The 20587-nt window shown below is 45.3% G+C and overlaps 1 protein-coding gene across 2 annotated transcripts in view; it reads right to left on the minus strand.

Annotated features, from left to right (window-relative positions):
* The window catches only part of COL5A3 (collagen type V alpha 3 chain), a 348363-nt gene that overhangs the window by 128166 nt on the left and 199610 nt on the right, over window positions 1–20587 (minus strand). For both annotated transcript variants that reach the window (XM_088479876.1, XM_088479875.1), the window contains exon 5: window positions 4536–4667. In XM_088479876.1, the coding sequence (XP_088336002.1) occupies window positions 4536–4667 (132 nt within the window). The remainder of the gene's footprint in view (window positions 1–4535; window positions 4668–20587) is intronic.

A 20587-nucleotide genomic window follows, 5' to 3' on the forward strand; every position in this document is an offset into this window, starting at 1 on the left:
CGTGACCATCGTGACCATCGAAACTGCGAGCCGGAGCCTGCGGTTGAGGTTTTCAACCGCAAGCCCCGGAGTGATTTTGGCTCTATCAGAGCCAAAATCACTCCCACTGACATCACTAGTGATGTCAGTGGGCCGGCTTCTGATGGGAGGCGTTCCCGTGGGAACGCCCCGTCAGCGAGGCACGCCCTTGGCACGCCCACCAAAGGGGGCGTGCTGTCAATCAACATCGACAGCACGCCCCCTTTGATCAGACACAACGAGTGAAGGAAAGTCCTTCGCTCGTCGCGTCTGGCGCATGCGCACGACAGAGCTCCCGCCGTCGTGCGCATGCGCAGAGCACAACATCGACCCACTTGCGAGCGGACAGCCGCTTGCGAGTGGGTCTGAATCAGGCCCTTTGTCTTTTACAGGAGAATTGCACACAATTATATGATTTTGGGGATTGGATATTCGACTTCGAGTTCGATTTGTGTTCCAAATCGAACAAGAAATCAATAGTCAAAATCAAAGGAAATCGAATTAGATTTCAAATTGAATACAAAATCCATTATTAGTAAATTAAGGATTTATTGAGTGATTCTGAAGTTCGATTTGATTAGATTTTAAACAACCATAAAATCAAATTCAAAATCGATCATTAGTAAATATACCCCTTAGAATTGATCATAATAAACGAAGCTGAGAAGCTTTGCAAGTTGCTTATGCAGCACTGAGAGCAGGGGACAGGAAGCATTGGATGTGTCAGCATCTCTGGCCAAGGATTGGCCTTGCCTGTTTCCTGGCACAGGGGACTCCCCAGTGGATGTTTAGTTGCTCGTTAAGCTAGAGTGAGGGAAAGCTCTTGCCCTGTGGCAGATACCCAGCAGGTGCAGAGACGGAGAGTGTGACCGATCCCCCTGGCTGGTATCCAAATGTTCTTAGAGTGAAGGGCGAGAAACTGCGTTCCCAGCATATAATGAAACATCTATTGCAGCAATTATTCTGCAGCTCCTTTCTACATTATATTAATATTTTATATTATTTAATATGTGGCATATTATTCAGTTATTTTTCGAGGATTACTGCTAGCATGCATTTTACTAGCAAGCGGAACACCTGCCAATTATAGCAAAGATAGAAGGCAAATCAGATCACAGAGATCAATGCATAAGAACCAGGGACAGAGAAGGAACACTGGTAACCTGTATTATCACAATATCTATTGCCGCATAGTGAGAAGCATCCAGGCGGCACTTACTGACATGGGTAAAGCACACATCTATACCATCATCGGGCCATTCATCCAATATCGAGAGACCGGCCGTTGGATTGTATAGGTGTGTACGCTGTCCCGATGCAGGAGCGTTAGCCGATAAACGGCTTTTAACGCTCCTGCAACGGTTGGGATCGGGAGGTTGCATCTTATGTACTGTTTAATATTTATCGCTTCGACCTCCCGATCCCATAGAAGCCCGTACACACATTGTTATGTCTGCACAGTGTGTATGCTGCTGACTGGGGTCACACTGGGGACAGAGGGCCTGATTCAGAGTTGGGAATAGAGAGAGATCTTGGTGAAACCATGCTGCACTGCAGGTGGGGCAGATTTAAAATGTGCAGAGAGATTTAGATTTGGGAGGGAGGTGTCCAAACTGACATCTAAATTGTAGAGTAATAATAAAGCTGTGCAGTATTTGTGGGCTACATGTAAAAGCAGCCAGTATTTACCCTACATGCAAAAAAAAAATTATGTATTTACACCCCTTGCATTGCAACATGGTTTGTCCAGGTACACAGTTAAGTGCTATCTCTCTCTCTATTCCCAACTCTGAATCAGGCCCAGACTGAAAGGCTGATCGAGACAGTTTTGCCCGATCAGCCTGCAATCGAAAAAGTGTGTACCCAGCTTTAGGCTGTTAATTGAGACAACTGCACAATCCCACCAGAAATCTGGAATAAAAACCAGACACTAAGGGCCTGATTCAGATTTGGGAACAGAGTTAAGCTGGGTACACACTGACAGATATATTGACCGATCAATTGATATGAGATAGATAGATAGATAAATAGATAGATAAATAGATAGATATGAGATAGATACTGTAGATAGATAGATATGAGATATATAGATAGAAATATAGATAGATAGATAGATAGATAGATAGATAGATAGATAGATATGAGATAGATAGATATGAGATAGACAGATAGATAGATAGATAGATAGATAGGAGATAGATACTGTAGATAGATAGATATGAGATATATAGATGGATAGAAATCTAGGATATATATGAGATAGAAAGATAGATAGATAGATAGATAGATATGGAGGGCCGGATTAAGGTCTGTGGGGGCACCTGGGCAATAAACATGTGGGGGCCTCTATTAAATGTGGATGAACTGGGAGTATGCACAATGGGGACCTCATGCACAGCCCACAGTAGTGTTACCCCTCATGCAGTGCCCCCAGGAGTGGTTCCCCTTTTGCAGTGACCCCTATGCAATACCCCTATTAGTAGTGCCCCCAATAGTCATGCCCCCTGTAGCCATGTCCCCAGTAGTAATGCCCCATGTAGTCATGTCCCCAGTAGTAATGCCCCCTGTTGTAGTGCCACAGTAGTAATGCACCCTGTATAAATGCCCCCAGTAGTAATGCCCCTAGTGTGCCCAATAGTAATGCTTCCTGTAGTCGTGTCCCAGTAGTAATGCCCCGAGTAGTAATGTCTCCTGAGTAATGCTCCCAGTAGTAGTGCCCCCAATAGTAATGCCCCCACGTAGTCATGCCCCCTGTGGTAGTGCCCCCAATTTTAGTGACCCAGTAGTAATGCCCCCTCTAGTAGTGCCCCCTGTATAAATGCCCCCAGTAGTAAATGCCCCATGAGTATTGCCCCCAGTAGTAGTGCCCCCTGTATAAATGCCACCAGTAGTAATTTCCCCTGAGTATTGCCCCCAGAAGTAAAGCCGCTTGCAGAAAAATCTCTCCCATAGTGCACTGCGGGATGTCTCTCCCATAGTGCACTGCAGGAGCCAGACTGCTGATGCGGGGAGGGAGCCGGGCGCCCGCTGGTTACAAAATCGGGTGCCCATCAAATAGAGACTCCTTGCGGGGCCAGGCTGAGGTGGGTTCCGTCTCCTCCGGCTCACTTTAACCCCGATGGGTGTGGTGGCCCTTTACGTGTGGGGGCCCAGGAACGACAGCCACTGTCGGCCCCCCGTTAATCCGGCCCTGTAGATATGAGATAGATAGAGATAGATATGAGATAGATAGATAGATAGATAGATAGATAGATAGATAATGGACCTCATTCAGACCCGGTCGCAAGCGCTGAGTGCTCGCAACCGGGTCGATGTTTAGGCCCTGTGCACGCGCAGCGGCCGCACTGCGCATGCGCAAGCCCCGGAGCGAGCGTGAAATTCTCTTGCTCCGCAGCTCACTACAAAAGGGCCGGCTGTCGATGTTGATCGACAACTCGACCTGTTTTGTAGGCATGGCGGGGGGTGGTTTCACAAACGGAGGTGTTCCTTAAGGAATGCCTGCCAATTTGTGGGCGGCCACACTGACATCAGCAGTGATGTCAGTGGGGAGCTTCCTGCTCGATCAGAGCAGGAAGCTCCCTGGGGCTTGCGGTTGCCGAGACCCAACCTTAGGGTCTCGTCGCAAGCCCCGATGGTCGCGATGGTCTTGACCATCGCGACCATCAACCTGGTCGGTCGCTAAAGCTGTGGGTGGTAACCCACAGCTTAGCTAGCGACCAGGAGGCCGCACTTGAAAAGTCAAGCGGCCGCCCTCATTCAGAGCGAGCGCTCGCTTCTTGTGACCGCCTCTGAATGAGGGCCAATGTGTAGTGAAAGTACAATAATCTTGTGTGTAACCTATCCCTGAATGTATGTGTGTATATAAAGCAATTATTCCCTTCATATATTATTTCATTCACGGTGTACGATCTCCTAGCACACTTTCCATGCTGCTGAGCTGTGAGACAGAGGGTCTGTTCCCCAGAGTCCCGATGACACATCTCCCAGGCCTAGTTTCCTCATTGCCTCCCAGCAGTACATGCCAGTGTCCTGACTCAGACGTGTGTGAATGAAATACAGCGAGACCCAGCCCTGTAGCCCAGCTGTTACTATTCCAGCTGGGGCGGCCTGGACATCCCATCTGCTTAATGAAAATCCTGGCTCAGTAATCAGGAGCTACTCCTGCCAAAAACCTTTCCATTTCACGCCTACTTGGGTTGGTGGGAACAGAAACGTCCTAGCTGTTTATCCAGTCGTGTGTAGGTTGGTGACTTATAGATAATCTATTGCCAAACAATTGTCTATTCCCAAACTTTTTCACTTAACTTTTGATTTTCCAAATGAACCAATGTTTCTATTCACTTACATGCCAAGTAAATATTGCTGTAGTATTCAGGATATATATATATATAATTTCACAGTGCAATATTTTTGCTGAGCATGTGATTGATCAGGTCGCTACTATTGGAGATTAGATTGTGCCCAGGGTGAACCTGCTGGTGATGTGTTGAGGCGTGTCCCGTCCTTGGTACTCTTACCTGGTCAGGGAACTGGGGGTCCTGAGCTTGTACAGCGTAGATCAGAGCACCGTCACAGCTAGGCATGTAAGTGGTACAATAATTATAGGCAGCTTTGGGGTCATCCACGATCAGCAGCTGTTGGATGTCACCCTACAAAAAGAATGCAGAGAATGCATGTATGAAATAAATGCTCTGAGTCTGGGAGTGTAACCAGCGCACAATAGATACAATGCAGTAGAACAAATATAGGAGCAATAACAACTTAGGTCCAACACAAAATTAAGGTCACCCATTGTTTACATCTTATATTATGCTAATTCACTCACTTAACTACTAACTAGAAATAACCACACGGAAACCTATGTGGAATTAAAAGACGAAATGTATTGATCAATTTGTAACTAGAAAGATGATGGCAGTAAAAAAGCAGTGCTCCAAGGCCACAGCCCGGCAAATATATTTGACTAAATAATAAGAGGCGGATCCCCGCCCGGCACAAACTCGCCTGAGGTAGAACCATTCTCCCTCGACCCCTCCCTAAGATGATGGCCCGGTTCCCCTCTAAGGGGAATGACCAACTCGCCGCTATCAAAAGGAAAATGCTACCCAGGTACTCTTATGCTATAATAGGCCGCCTAGGAGCACTGCTTCCCGCCAGGCTACACCTCCACCTGTTGGAAGGAAAACATGAAAATTGCACAGTCCAACAACATTAAGGGATCTATTTACTAAGCAGTGTTAGGAGACAGAGTGAAAAGTGATAAGGTGCCAGCCAATCAGCTCCCAACTGTCATTTTTCAAACACAGCCTGTGAGATGACAGTTGGGAGCTGATTGGCTGGCACCTTATCACTTTTCACTTCTCCTAACACTGCTTAGTAACTAGACCCCTAAAAGAATTGCATACATAACAGCTTAGACAGGTGGGTGGGTGGGGTTCCAAAACTGGAAAAGAGGAAGATGGCTCCTCTTCCAGACTATTAATAATGAATAGCAGGGACCTTGCCCCATATTACTGCCATAGGCTACTATTTTGATGGACACAATCCTAGCTACGCCCCCTCCTCTCCTTTAACCCCTGGTGAACTAGCAATATTCCATCACTAACAAGGTGCTTATCTTTCCTCAAGCTTATTCAAGTATTCGGATCTATAAAACATACAAAGAAATCACAGTTGCACATTTTATGCATTGATTTGTTTTGACTAATCAGTACCCTTCCTCCAATGTGAGAACAGGTCTATTCGGGGAAACAAAGTAAGGGTCTGATTCAGCAAGGATCGCAGTTGCTTATATGCACAAAATCGTCCAATTGTTGTGTACAGCGCATACGTATGCATCGCAGTGTGTGAACCAGCCTCTGCAATTGGGACAGCGATTGCAGAGGCTATGCAGACCCATCTCAGAGTGATTGACAGGAGGTGCTGTTTGTGGGTAGTGATGGGGGGGGTGGTCAGCTGAACGCAGGCGTGCCAGTGCGTTGGGACGGCGTGGCATGGGCGTGCATAAATTAGCCACTGCGATAGCAGACGTAGATTGAGGTCTCATAGCGTGCGCTGAAGTAAGCAAATCCTGAGTAAGGTCTGACCTGCCTTAACTGTGCATATGCTTCCGATGTTACCGATTGTTTTGCTGTATTGTCAAAGTATACGGATGTGAGTAAGAGGAAGTGGGCATCATTATGTTAGGCTGCGATCGCAATGTGAATGCAAATATTTACATATCCTCGCTGATATTAGCAACTGTGTTGCGTGCGTATAAGCATAATAGCGATCCTTGCTGAATCAGGCCCTAACTCTGTAGCTGATCTCTGCTTGTTGCCATATTGTTATGAAGGTAATAAAGTGCAGAGTGATAAAGTACTAACCAATCAGCTCCTGTTAGTTTACAGGCTGTGTTTGAAAAATTACTATTAGGAGCTGATTGGTTGGTACTTTATCAGTCTCCACTTTATCACTCTCCAAGGCTTAGTGCATCTCCCCCTTAATGACTTATATTATATTAGAAGTTCCCAAACTCTCCATGCTCGAGTCCCGATGGTTAAATCAAATTAACTAAGGTACTGATTAAGTCACCTGTGCTCAAGCATGGATATCCTTACAATTTGTACTGTAAAGCAGAGTTTGAGAACCTCTGACTTACATGAATAAATAATCTGCACAGTCAGTAGTTATGCATGCTACAGCTGTTGTACGGTTAATATTTATTGCGTGTGCATTTCCGTTATTAAGTCATTTTTGCTGCACCTCACCAGCCAGTTTCAGAGAAGCGCTGTTGGCAATTTCCTTGATATTACAGATGTGTCTACGTTACATACACCTATCCCGGCGGTTCCCAAACTTTTTAGAATCAAACACACAAAAGCCCTAGAGTATCAGCATTTTTTCCACGGCACTCCTGGCCAAAAGTTTCTTATTGAGAAATTCACCAAACATGAAATGAAGTAAATTGTGCTTATATGTCACTGTTAGGGTCAGTTATGTGGTGGGGGACAGGGCTGCGCTGCTTTTTTCCATATATTGTTTGATTGGCAGCCATTAGCACTGGTTTTGCCTATCACACTGACTAAAAAAATAATTTTATTTGGTACTGGACCACCAACTTGAGGCACCCCTGCAAGTGCCCTGAGGCACCCAAAAATGCCACGGCACCCAGGTTGGGAACCACTGACATCCTAAAATTGCGCCAAATAGTCCCGTTTGGTGTGCCACAGACTTGTGACTAAGCCACTCCAGACATCTCGTGGTAGGGTCTCAGCTCTCGCAAGCCCAAGTGGACTCTCTGCTCTAATAGAGCAGGGAGTCCACTACTGACTTCACTAGTAATGTCAGCATAGCTGCCCACAAACGCCAGGCGTTCCTAAGGGAACACCAGCGTTTGTGCAGCCACCCCCCCTCCCCGCCTACAAAATGGGGTGATCTGTCAATCAACATCGACAGCCGCCCCGTCTTGTAGCGAGACCCGTAGCGACGGAGCAGTTGTCGCTGGACTGGTCCGGCGCATGCCGGTGGCAGCGCATGCACAGTGGGGGACCATCGACCCACTTGCGAGCGGGTCTGAATCAGGTCCTTAGTACAATTTTTTTACTCTGATTTAAGAGGCTTTGGGCCTGATTCAGACCCGCTCGCAAGCGGGTCGTTGGTTGCCTCTGTGCACGCGCAGCGGTCGCAATGTGCGTGCGCAAGGCCCGGAGCGAGAGAGAAAATCTCTTGCTCCGTGGCTCACTACAAAAGGGGCGGCTGTCGATGTTGATCGACAGCTCGCCCCGTTTTGTAGGCGTGGGGGGGGTGGCTTCACAAACGGAGGCGTTCCCAAGCGAATGCCTGCCGTTTGTGGGCGGCCCCACTGACATCACCAGTGATGTCAGTGAGAGAGCTTCCGGCTCTATTAGAGCCACGAGACCCTACCACAAGGGTCTCGTCACAAGCCCGATGGTCGCGATGGTCTTGACCATCGTGACCATCATCCTGGCCTCTTGCAATAGCTGTGGGTGGTCACCCACAGCTATGCGAGCGGCTAGATGGCCGCACTAAAAAAAAAAACGCCCATATTCAGAGCGAGCGCTCTTTCAGAGTGTCCATCTCTGAATCAGGGCCTTTGTTCATTGTTTAATATCCTTTCCTTCTCCAGTATATATCATGCAGGTACTAGTCACTTATTCAGGCTCTTTAATTTATCTGTAGAAAACAAGTATCATCCTATTAGGGATTGTGTATTTCAGTTTATTAACCTTGTTGCACTATGAGGCCAATCTAATTAGGTGCGAAGGGGGCAAATTACCGGCATTTCTATGCTGTTCCAACAGTAAAGTCATGGCAATTCTCCCCCCTCGCGGCCTGATCTCACTCTGGACTCGCACATTATTGCTAGAAATGTCAGCAGCATACAGCCACACTTACTCGTGTGTGTGAGGATTCCGCACCTAATTGGATTGACCCAGAGGCATCACCGTGACATCGGGTGCGCACTCTGCGTGCTTAAGGTGTACCCGACTGAAAAGGGGGCATGACCTAAATAAAGGGGCGTGGTCTCACAAGGAATCCCGATAACATCACTCCGGAGGCAGTCCAGCATCAACGGAGACTGGGCAGTCTGCTCTGTCGGCACCCGGCTCCTGTCACTGCAGAGGAGCCGGCATTTAGGTGTCACTCCCTCCGAGGGTGACACCCGGGTGCAGCCCGCACCCCCATCATGATGCCACTGGATTGAGCCCTATGTATCCAAGTATATATTTTTTCCATTCCCACTGTTAGTGCTTCTACAGTACTTCAATAATCCTCATTGGATAACTTTCTTTTCATGTTATTATATTGTAGCTTATTCACCGTTTCTATTATTAAAGCAAATTTCATGTATGGTGCGCTGGATAATAGCAGTGGTGCTGTCATTTTTTCTTTTTTGTATATATTTGTGCTGTATATTAGAACTTGGGGTTGTACCTAAGTAAAATTAAAGGATAAGATCCAAAATATGAAATAACTGGGTTAGGAATTAGAAATATAATAATCGATTAGTGCGGGATAAACCCCCTCTTGTTTGTGTGTTTAGAGTGTGCACCTGCAATGTCTTTTTCCTGCATGGTACTACAAGTCTCAGCATGGTAGCAGCTCTTATTATATTTAAAATTAGGATGTCCAGCAATACCCCCCATCTTTTCCATAAGCCATATATAGGACAAAAACTCATGTTTCTAAACATCTGTTTTGTTTATAAAAATATGCATTCGTTATTAGGAATCAAAAACATTTCACATTCTCCTCTAAAGTTGGGTACACACCATAATACGATAGATCATCCCGGCGCCATATGGAACTATATATCGTACTATACGTATACATTGTATAGTGACACGTGTACTTCTGATCCATCATTCCTGGATGTTGTCTATTGCATTGTAATATATATCCACAGAAAAGTATAATATGTAGCCACAGAAAAGCGTAAAGGCGGGTATCCTATCCACTAGAAGATCTGAAAACGACTGCACGATTATGACATTGTAATCGTTCAGTCGTTTGTCAGTCGTGTGATGAGCCTGCACTGAATGACTAGTCGTTCAGTGCAGGTTCATCAATCATCTGGAAACATGCTAAACCTGACGATATCAGGTTGACCAGCATGTTGGAAAGATGATAGATGTCTAAACGACCAGCGGGCATGCGCATCGCTGGTCGTTTTAGACACTTTTGCAAATGATTGAACGATCAAACGATTGTTATCGTTCATAAAAATCGCTAAGTGTATACCCCCCTTAATACATAGCCACAGAAAAGTATAATATATAGCCACAGAAAAGCGTAATACATAGCCACAGAAAGTATAATATATAGCCACAGAAAAGTGTAATATATAGCCACATAAAAGTATAATATAGAGCCACAGAAAAATGTAATATATAGCCACAGAAAAGTATAATATATAGCCACAGAAAAGCATAATTTATAGCCACAGAAAAGCATAATATATAGCCACAGAAAAGTATAATATATAGCCACAGAAAAGTATAATATATAGCCACAGAAAAGTGTAATATATAGCCAGAGAAAAGTCTAATATATAGCCACAGAAAAGTGTAATATATAGCCACAGAAAAGTATAATATATAGCCACAGAAAAGTGTAATATATAGCCACAGAAAAGTATAATATATAGCCACAGAAAAGCATAATATATAGAGCCACAGAAAAGCGTAATATATAGCCATGGAAAAGCATAATATATAGCCACAGAAAAGTGTAAAATATATCCATAGAAAAGTGTAATATATAGCCACAGAAAAGCGTAATATATAGCCACAGAAAATTATAATATATAGCCACAGAAAAGCATAATATATAGCCACAGAAAAGTGTAACATATAGCCACAGAAAAGCGTAATATATAGCCACAGAAAAGTATGATATATAGCCACAGAAAAGTGTAATATATAGCCACAGAAAAGCATAATATATAGCCACAGAAAAGTGTAATATATAGCCACAGAAAAGTGTAATGTATAGCCACAGAAAAGTGTAATATATAGCCACAGAAAAGCGTAATATATAGCCACAGAAAAGTATAATATATAGCCACAGAAAAGCATAATATATAGCCACAGAAAAGTGTAATATATAGCCACAGAAAAGTGTAATGTATAGCCACAGAAAAGTGTAATATATAGCCCAGAAAACCAAAATATATAGCCAAAAAAAGTGTCATATATAGCCGCAGAAAAGTATAATATATAGCCCAGAAAAGCAAAATATATAGCCATAATAAAGTGTCATATATAGCCACAGAAAAGTGTAATATATAGCCACAGAACAGTATAATATATAGCCCAGAAAAGCAAAATATATAGCCATATAAAAGTGTCATATATAGCCTCAGAAAAGTGTAATATATAGCCCAGAAAAGCAAAATATATAGCCATAAAAAAGTGTCATATATAGCCACAGAAAAGCCACACTTGATCACCTGGTAGTAATGTAGATTTCCCCAGTGTACAAGCCTCTTTGTCCCTGTCTGCATGTGCTCACAATTCTGTGAACAAATGTAATATTGCTAATGTGTGTACTGTATAACCAGGGCCGGCTCTACCATTACGCGGAAGCGCCACAGCCCGAAATACTCAGTGACAGTGAGTCACCTCCATCACTCGGTTGTTGCTAGATCCTATGTGGCTAAAGGACCTCTGTGACGTATCAACCACGTGACCGCTGCAGGAGGCTGAACCGCTCCTGCGTTACCATCCACGAGGGCATAGAGGGGGAATAAATATTTGTAGCGAGCACAGCGAGCCACCGTGCCCGAAGCGTGGCGAGCGTAGCGAGCCCGCGAGGGGATACTTTTGGTCCCCCGTAAGCATCCCCGCCCCTCCCTCTTTCATGCCGGGTCACGTGGGTGTGACGTCACAGGTCCCCTGCAGCCCTCTAATTTAGTCATAACCGTAGTGCTAACGAGACCGGGGCACCAACTGCAGTGCAACAGGAAGCGGTTTTCACACAAGGACTGCATACAGTGCATACAGTGACTGGGTAAGCTGCACTCCACAACCGATTGAGGTCTCTCTCTCTGCCATCTCCCTATTAATTTCCTCCTGTCTCTCTCTCATCTCCCCTTATTCCTCCTCCTCTCACTCTTCCATCTCCCCCATTTTCTCTCCTTCTCCCCTATTTACTCCTCCTCCTCCTCCCTCCTTGTTATCCCATTCCTATGCTCTCTCCCGGCTCCCCCTATTCCTAGGGGTAGATTTACTAAAGTACAGGTTTTTAGAAGTGGAAAAGTTACCCACAGCAACCAATCAGATTCTACTTAACATTTATCTAGCACCTCTAGAAGATAATAACTAGAATCTGATTGGTTGCTATAGGCAAATCTCCACTTCTAAAAACTCTGCCTTTAGTAAATATACTCTCTCTCCCATCTCCCCCTTTTCTGTCTCTCTCTCTCTCTCTCTCATCTCCTCTATTCCTTTAATTATGTGTCTATTTTAATGGACCTGACAGAATAAATGGAGCTGGACAGAGGATGTGGGAATGCCTCCATAGGCATAAAAGGTTTAATCCATCTAAGGATGGAGTAAACCAAAAGGGACCAAACTCTACGCTTTTTAATTGACATTAACGGGGACTGCAGTGGTAGCCTTTTGTAGTGCAATAGGCTATTAGTACATAGCGGAGAAACATAAAATTATGCAGAAACTATAGTTTTTGCACAATTTTATGAAAAACTATCTTAATAAATAGACCTCATATTGCTTTAACTTTATCTGTATAGAATAATGTTTATTCCACTAAAAGCAGGGTTGCCTACCCTCCCGATTTGGCCGGGAGCCTCCCGATAATCGGGTGCAGCTCCCAGACCCCCGGAAAGGCAGGCAAGCCTCCTGGCGGCCGGCGATCCCCCCGCCCCCCTCCTCAATTTACTGTTAACCCCCGCTGCGAGGGCAGCCAGTGATGCGATTCGCGCTGAAAGGAGAGAGTGCAGTTCCTGCAGCGTATTGTTACAGGCGATGAAACATAGGTGCTTCATGTGACACTGGAGATGAAAGCAAGCATCCATGACATGGAAACACGCATTGTCTCCACCTTCGAAGAGATTAAAAAAAAATCCACCAGAAAATAAGTTATGGCGACTGTTTTGGGACCACAAGGACGTGCTTCTTGTTGACTTCCTCACCAAAGGAGATACTGTGAATGCTGTCCGCTATTGAGACACATTGGGCCAGTTGCGGGGGGCAATTTGGACCATTGAAGAAGCACCTGGTGGAAGGCGATTCGCAACCGATGGTGAAGTTCAGCAAGCCGTCATGTCCTGGCTTTAGGTGCTTGACACTGATTTTTTTCTATGCTGGGATAAATGCCTTGGTGTACAGTTGGAACAAATGCTTAGACAAGTACGAGGACTATGTGGAAAATTAATCTGTACCAATGCCGTACTATTGATTATACGTACAATATATGTGCGAATTATTATTCGGATTTTATTGAACCACCCTTGTATAACCGTTCACCAAAAAATTGGGCTCCGGCAGGCCCTGAGTATAACACTGACTGTATTCTTAAAAGAGTTACAGCCCTGCCGGTGATCCTTTTTGTAATAAATAATTCAGATATATTTGCTAGGCTGTGAAAATACTCACCCACAGCACAGTACTGGGGCTAGGATATAGAATGGTGGGGTTCCTGATAAAAGCTGGGAGTTGTGACGCTCACTAACAGTTATTTTGGGTGAATAGACTGGATGTATCCACATATCGGGACTGGTGTCATTAATGTATTATGTGTAAGTGGAAGGGTGTAAATATAACAGTGCTATTAACATACTAACACCAGCGGAGAGTGGCATGCCACCTAATGCATTTATGACAGGTGGGCTGGGTGCTCATGGTGTATGTACAGTACAGGGCCCAGATTAATCCATTACAACACAGCACTTTGATAGGTGCATATCCAGAGGCCCTCCAACTGATACACTGGTTACATCTCATCCCCATTGGCTGAAACCATTGTGAAGGACAAACAAGTAGGGTACTGATATACTTAGCACTTTGTTGTTGCTATAAAAACATTCTAATAGTATATAATAGAACCAGGAGGGTAATAGAAGCACTGAACAAAAGTTCACAGCTCAAGGCCCCAGTCTTACCAACAGACAATTGACTTCATCACAATCTGCCCAGCCTCCCCTCCTCAGCCCCAGCCACCCAGTACACCACCAGCTCCAATTACTACCATAATGCTCATCTATTCAGCACCAGTTACCCCATCTCACCACCAGCCCCAATTACTACCATCAGCCTAATCTATTCAGCACCAGTTACCTACCTCACCACCATCCCTAATTATTACCACCATGCTTGGTCTTCAGCACCAGTTGCCCCATCTCACCCCCATACCCAATTGATACCACCAAGCTCTCTCTTCAGCACCAGTTGCCCATCTCACCACCAGCCCCAATTGATACCACCAGCCCCTCTGCTTCAGAGGTTGACTCAGTTGTAGTAGCGGCTGTTACTTTTGTCACAGCTGCTACTGCATCTTTATGTTAATGCCGTGGCAGATGGGTGTCCTATGGAGATGCCCACGGCCGCTCCGTAAATCCACTGATGTGCGTACAAAGAAGCACAATTGGCAGACCATACGCCGCACCATCAAAAATTGCACCTACCAATAGCAGGAGCAGAATGTCTAAGGGACCATGGTGGCTGATGACAGTGGAACTGCTTCTTTAGATGAAGCAGCTGACACTGATATGCCCCCACCTGTTAGCCACCACAAATGGTTACCATCTAGAAGCGCCCAATCAATATTGCATGGATCACAATGCAATTTCCATCTGTGTCCCCTGGTGGTAACCATCAAGGACACTTGCGCAGTGTATCTCGGACAAATGCACAGAGGGAAAATATCGGATGCTTGCCCGATGCTTTCATTGCGTTCAATTCAAAATCAGCCCCAATGTGTTAATGAACCAATGGTGAAATAAAACCTCAAAATAGCATATTAAACATTGAAATTAGGGGTGAGCGGGTCCGGATTTCTGAAATCCGAACCCCTCCGAGCCCCCCCGGTCCGAGGCCGATCCGAGTCAGGCTCGACTTTTCCCGCCTGACTCAGATCTGAAATCGAGGCAAAACGTCATCATCCCGCTTTCCGGGTCTCGCGGGTTTTGGATCCTATATAAGGTACCCGCGTCGGCGCCATTTTCTCACTCGGCTGTGGACAGTGAAGAGGGAAGGTGGGAGTTAGGGCTGGCTGGGCTGTGTAGTGTAGTGTAGTGTTGTAGTGTAGTGTAGTGTAGTGTAGTGTAGTGCAGTGTAGTGTTGTGCTGTGCTGTGCTGCGCTGTGCTGCTGTTGTCCATAGGGGCTGTGTCCACTACTTCAAAGTCCATAGGGGCTGGCTGGACTGTGTTGTGCAGTCAGTTGTCCATAGGGGCTGTGTCCACTCCAAAGTCCTGTGCAGTGTCCCAGTCCTAAAGGGATGCTGTAGTGTTGTCCAGGGGGTGCTCTGTCCGTCAGAGGTGCTCCCTCCAAGTGCTAAAAAAAAAAATATTTTTTCTGTGTTTGTGAATTGTGTGCACTGTGGCTGCACGTGCATCAACAAAGGAGCAGCGCCAAGCGTGCGCCTGTGTCCCATAAGTAAAAGGCCGGCTGTAACCCCCAAAGGGCACTCAAAACAAAATAAAAATATATATTTTTTTGTGTTTGTGAATTGTGTGCGCAGTAGCCGCACGTGCATCAACAAAGTAGTGCCAAGCGTGCGCCTGTGTCATAAGTAAAGGGCCGGCTGGCTTGACCGTTAAAGGGTGCTGTAACCCCCAAAGTACACTCCAAACAAAATAAAAAAATATTTTCTGTGTTTGTGAATTGTGTGCGCAGTAGCCGCACGTGCATCAACAAAGTAGTGCCAAGCGTGCGCCTGTGTCATAAGTAAAGGGCCGGCTGGCTTGACCGTTAAAGGGTGCTGTAACCCCCAAAGTACACTCAAGACAAAATAAAAAAATATTTTCTGTGTTTGTGAATTGTGTGCACAGTAGCCGCACGTGCATCAACAAAGTAGAGCCAAGCGTGCGCCTGTGTCATAAATAAAGGGCCGGCTGGATTGACCGATAAAGGGTGCTGTAACCCCCAAAGGGCACTCCAAACAAAATAAAAAAATATATTTTTTTGTGTTTGTGAATTGTGTGCGCAGTAGCCGCACGTGCATCAACAAAGTAGTGCCAAGTGTGCGCCTGTGTAATAAGTAAAGGGCCGGCTGGCTTGACCGTTAAAGGGTGCTGTAACCCCCGAAGTACACTCCAAACAAAATAAAAAAATATTTTCTGTGTTTGTGAATTGAGTGCGCAGTAGCCGCACGTGCATCAACAAAGTAGTGCCAAGCATGCGCCTGTGTCCCATAAATAAAGGGCCGGCTGGATTGACCGCTAAAGGGTCCTGTAACCCCCAAAGGGCACTCCAAACAAAATAAAAAAATATATTTTTTTGTGTTTGTGAATTGTGTGCGCAGTAGCCGCACGTGCATCAACAAAGTAGTGCCAAGTGTGCTCCTGTGTCCCATAAATAAAGGGCCGGCTGGATTGACCGCTAAAGGGTGCTGTATCCCCCAAAGGGCACTCCAAACAAAATAAAAAAATATATTTTTTTGTGTTTGTGAATTGTGTGCGCAGTAGCCGCACGTGCATCAACAAAGTAGTGCCAAGTGTGCGCCTGTGTAATAAGTAAAGGGCCGGCTGGCTTGACCGTTAAAGGGTGCTGTAACCCCCAAAGTACACTCCAAACAAAATAAAAAAATATTTTCTGTGTTTGTGAATTGAGTGCGCAGTAGCCGCACGTGCATCAACAAAGTAGTGCCAAGCATGCGCCTGTGTCCCATAAATAAAGGGCCGGCTGGATTGACCGCTAAAGGGTCCTGTAACCCCCAAAGGGCACTCCAAACAAAATAAAAAAATATATTTTTTTGTGTTTGTGAATTGTGTGCGCAGTAGCCGCACGTGCATCAACAAAGTAGTGCCAAGTGTGCGCCTGTGTCCCATAAATAAAGGGCCGGCTGGATTGACCGCTAAAGGGTGCTGTATCCCCCAAAGGGCACTCCAAACAAAATAAAAAAAAAATTTCTGTGTTTGTGAATTGTGTGCACTGTGGCTGCACGTGCATCAACAAAGGAGCAGCGCCAAGCGTGTGCCTGTGTCCCATATGTAAAGAGCCGGCTGGCTCATTTCTTAAAGGGTGGTGTAACCCACAAAGTGCACTACTCTCCAGCAAAAATAAAAAAATATTTTCTGCGTTTGTGTGCGCCTTAGCCGCACGTATATATCAATATAACATAAATGGATGACCAAACTTTCTCAGATAAAAATAAAATAGTGAAAGATCAAGAACCACTTCCTCCTAGTGCTGTTGCTGCTGCTGGGAGTTGTTCATCATCCCAGAGAGGAAGTAGGAACACCACTAATTTTACTAAACAATTGACCCTCCAACAGTCCCTAGCGAGGAGGATGAAGTACGACAGCAGTCATCCTGAAGCAAAACGTATAACTGAGGCCTTGACTGCTATGTTGGTGTTAGACGTGCCTCCGGTATCCACCATTAGTGCAGTGGGATTTAGACAATTGATGGAGGTAGTGTGTCCCCGGTTCCAAATCCCGTCTAGATTCCACCTGCATCCTCAAAGCAGCAGCGACAAGCGTGCGTCTGTCTGTTAAAGGGTGGTGTAACCCTCAAAGTGCGCTCCACAAACAATAAAAAAATTCTTCTTTTTTTTCTGTCTTTGTGAATTGTGTGGGCTGTAGCCACACCTGCATCCTCAAAGCAGCAGTGACAAGCGTGCATCTGTCTGTTAAAGGGTGGTGTAACCCTCAAAGTGCGCTCCACAAACAATAAAAAATTCTTTTTTTTCTGTCTTTGTGAATTGTGTGCACTGTAGCTGCACGTGCATCAACAAAGGAGCAGCGCCAAGCGTGCGCCGGTGTCCCATAAGTCTGTTAAAGGTTGGTGTAACCCCCAAAGTGCTCCAAAAAATAAAAAACATTTTTTTTTCTGTGTTTGTGACTTGTGTGCGATGTAGCCGCACGTGCATCAACACAGTAGCAGCGCCAAGCGTGCGCCTGTGTCATAAGTCAAGGGCCGGTTTGGACATCTGGTCCGGACTGAAGGACGTGCCAACAATTTCTGACAAGTCTACTGTCACTGCATATGATACTGTCATCAAAGCAGCAGCGACAAGCGTGTGTCTGTCTGTTAAAGGGTGGTGTTACCCCCAAAGTGCACTCCAACAAAATAAAATAATCTTCTTTTTTTCTGTGTTTGTGTGTGAAATTAATGCGCAGTAGCCGCACCTGCATCCTCAAAGCAGCAGCGACAAGCATGCATCTGTCTGTTAAAGGGTGGTGTAACCCTCAAAGTGCGCTCCACAAACAATAAAAAAATTCTTCTTTTTTTTTCTGTCTTTGTGAAATTTGTGGGCTGTAGCCGCACCTGCATCCTTAAAGCAGCAGCGACAAGCATGCGTCTGTCTGTTAAAGGGTGGTGTAACCCTCAAAGTGCGCTCCACAAACAATAAAAAAATTCTTTTTTTTTTCTGTCTTTGTGAAATGTGTGGGCTGTAGCCGCACCTGCATCCTTAAAGCAGCAGCGACAAGCGTGCGTCTGTCTGTTAAAGGGTGGTGTAACCCTCAAAGTGCGCTCCACAAAAAATAAAAAATTCCTTTTTTCTGTCTTTGTGAAATGTGTGGGCTGTAGCCGCACCTGCATCCTCAAAGCAGCAGCGACAAGCGTGCGTCTGTCTGTTAAAGGATTACATCGGTGACAGCATCCAAGTAGGCATGTCAGACAGTCCGTACCTGTACTGGCAGGAAAAAGAGGCAATTTGGAGGTCCCTGTACAAACTGGCTCTATTTTACCTGAGTTGCCCCCCTCCAGTGTGTACTCCGAAAGAGGGTTTAGTGCAGCCGGGAACCTTGTCAGCGAAAGGCGTAGGAGGTTGCTTCCACAAACTGTGGAGAAGATGATGTTCATAAAATGAATTATCAACTCTTCCAGGGAGACCAGCCTCCAGAATGTACAGAGGGACCTGTGGTTGTGGATTCCAGCGAGGAAGAATTAATACTCTGTGAGGATGAGGATGTACACAACACTGAAGAGGGTGAGGAATCGGTGGATGAGGATGACATCTTGCCTCCGTAGAGCCAGTTTGTGCAGGGACAGATTAATTGCCAGCTTGTTTTGTGGGGGCCCAAACAAACCAATCATTTCAGCCACAGTCGTGTGGCAGACCCTGGCGCTGAAATGTTTGGTTTGTTAAAGTGTGCATGTCCTGTTTATACAACATAAGGGTGGGTGGGAGGGCCCAAGGACAATTCCATCTTGCATCTCTTTTTTTTCTTTGAATTATGTACTGTTTGGGGCCTAGTTTTTCAAACTGCCATCCTGTCTGCCACTGCAGTGTCACTCCTAGATGGACCACGTGTTTGTGCCGCCCACTCGTGTCGCTTAGCATAGTCATCCAGCTACCTCGGTGCAACCTTTTGGACATAAAAACACTATTGTGAGGTGTGAGGTGTTCAGAATAGACTGGAAATGTGTGGAAATTAAGGTTTTTGAGGTTAATAATAGCATAGGAGCAGAAAAACACACAAATTCTGTGATTTTAGCTGTTTTTATGCTTTTTTTAAAAAAAATACAGATCCAAAACACAAAACCCAGAACCCAAAACACGGAAGGGTGGTTTTGGCAAAACCAATCCAGATCCAAAACACGAAGAAAGATCCAGATCCAAAACCAAAACACAAAACACGAAAAGTGGCCGGTGCACACCCTTAATTGAAATACAATAATCGGCAACAGACAAAACATGAGAAATAAAGAAGTGAGTTGATTTTTAGAAGTAAAATCATGTTAAACTGGAATTATAAACAACTATTTTAGGGGCCTATTCGTCATTACTTAAAACTCGATGGAAATACTTAGGTTTAGAACTGGCATGGAGTTCTACCTAATTACCGAAGGAATTCATCATTCCTCCTCTCCATAACTATCTATTCCGAAAAGCAGTAAGTTTTGTGATGACAGCTTTTTGGGAAATAGATACTTTTCCTTGCCTATACATACCTTACCGCAGCTGTAAACAGTGCTGCGCAATGCGCCGTTACATCCGTAACTCTGCCTACAGCTGAGGTAATTCTGCCCCCCCCCAACCTCCGCTCACCTCCCCCCCTGTCCCCCACTTACTTGGCCACTGCAGCCGCCTCAGGCTCCATCTGCTGTGCTGACACGTGTTCTCCCGGCATAACACAGTAAAGTTTAGAAAAAAGAAAAAAATATATATTATTTTCTAAACTTTATTGTGTTCTGCCGGGAGAACACAGTGTCAGCACAGCAGACGGAGCCTAGGAAGGGACCAGAGTGCCAGAGGGAGCAGAGGAGAACCTGCCCAGCTGACACGAGGTAAATGTCACCCGCTGAACGCCACGTCAGAGTGGCGGACAGTAACACCATCAAATTCTGAAAATACATATTTTTCGGAATTTGATGAATAGCAGAATTTCCATATCTCCATAGAGTGTGGAAATTAACGCAAGCGGATTTACCAGGAGATACCAGTGATATCTCCTTTGTTAAGTGTCTTCATGAATACTAAAATAACGGTAATTAAGGAAAATGTCCTTAAAAACGTTATTTTAGTGTTGATGAATAGGCCCCTTAGTCTCATAAATGCTTTTTACTATATTTTAAAATGGCACCACTTTCAACACATTTTGATAGGCTGAGGTCATAAAGTCAACTTTTTAAAATATTCTTATGGAGCATACACATGGTCAGATTTGTCAGATGAACGATTGAACGATTTTTGACTGCATTAAAATTAATGGACTCGTCCAAGTCTGACTGCAAACACATCAGATGTCAGATATCGTTATCTGACCATCGGGAACGCGCATTGGGCCTGATTCAGAGCCGAACGCTCTGACCAGAGCGCTCGCTCTGAATCAGGGCCCTCCTACCTGTTTTTGGAGCGGCCTCATGGACGCTCGCATAGCTGTGGGTTACCACCCACAGCTATAGCGAGCGTCCATGATGATGGTCGCGATGG

The sequence above is a fragment of the Taudactylus pleione genome, unplaced genomic scaffold, assembly GCF_031769625.1.
Source record: "Taudactylus pleione unplaced genomic scaffold, aTauple2 ptg000248l, whole genome shotgun sequence".
Taxonomy (NCBI): domain Eukaryota; kingdom Metazoa; phylum Chordata; class Amphibia; order Anura; family Myobatrachidae; genus Taudactylus; species Taudactylus pleione.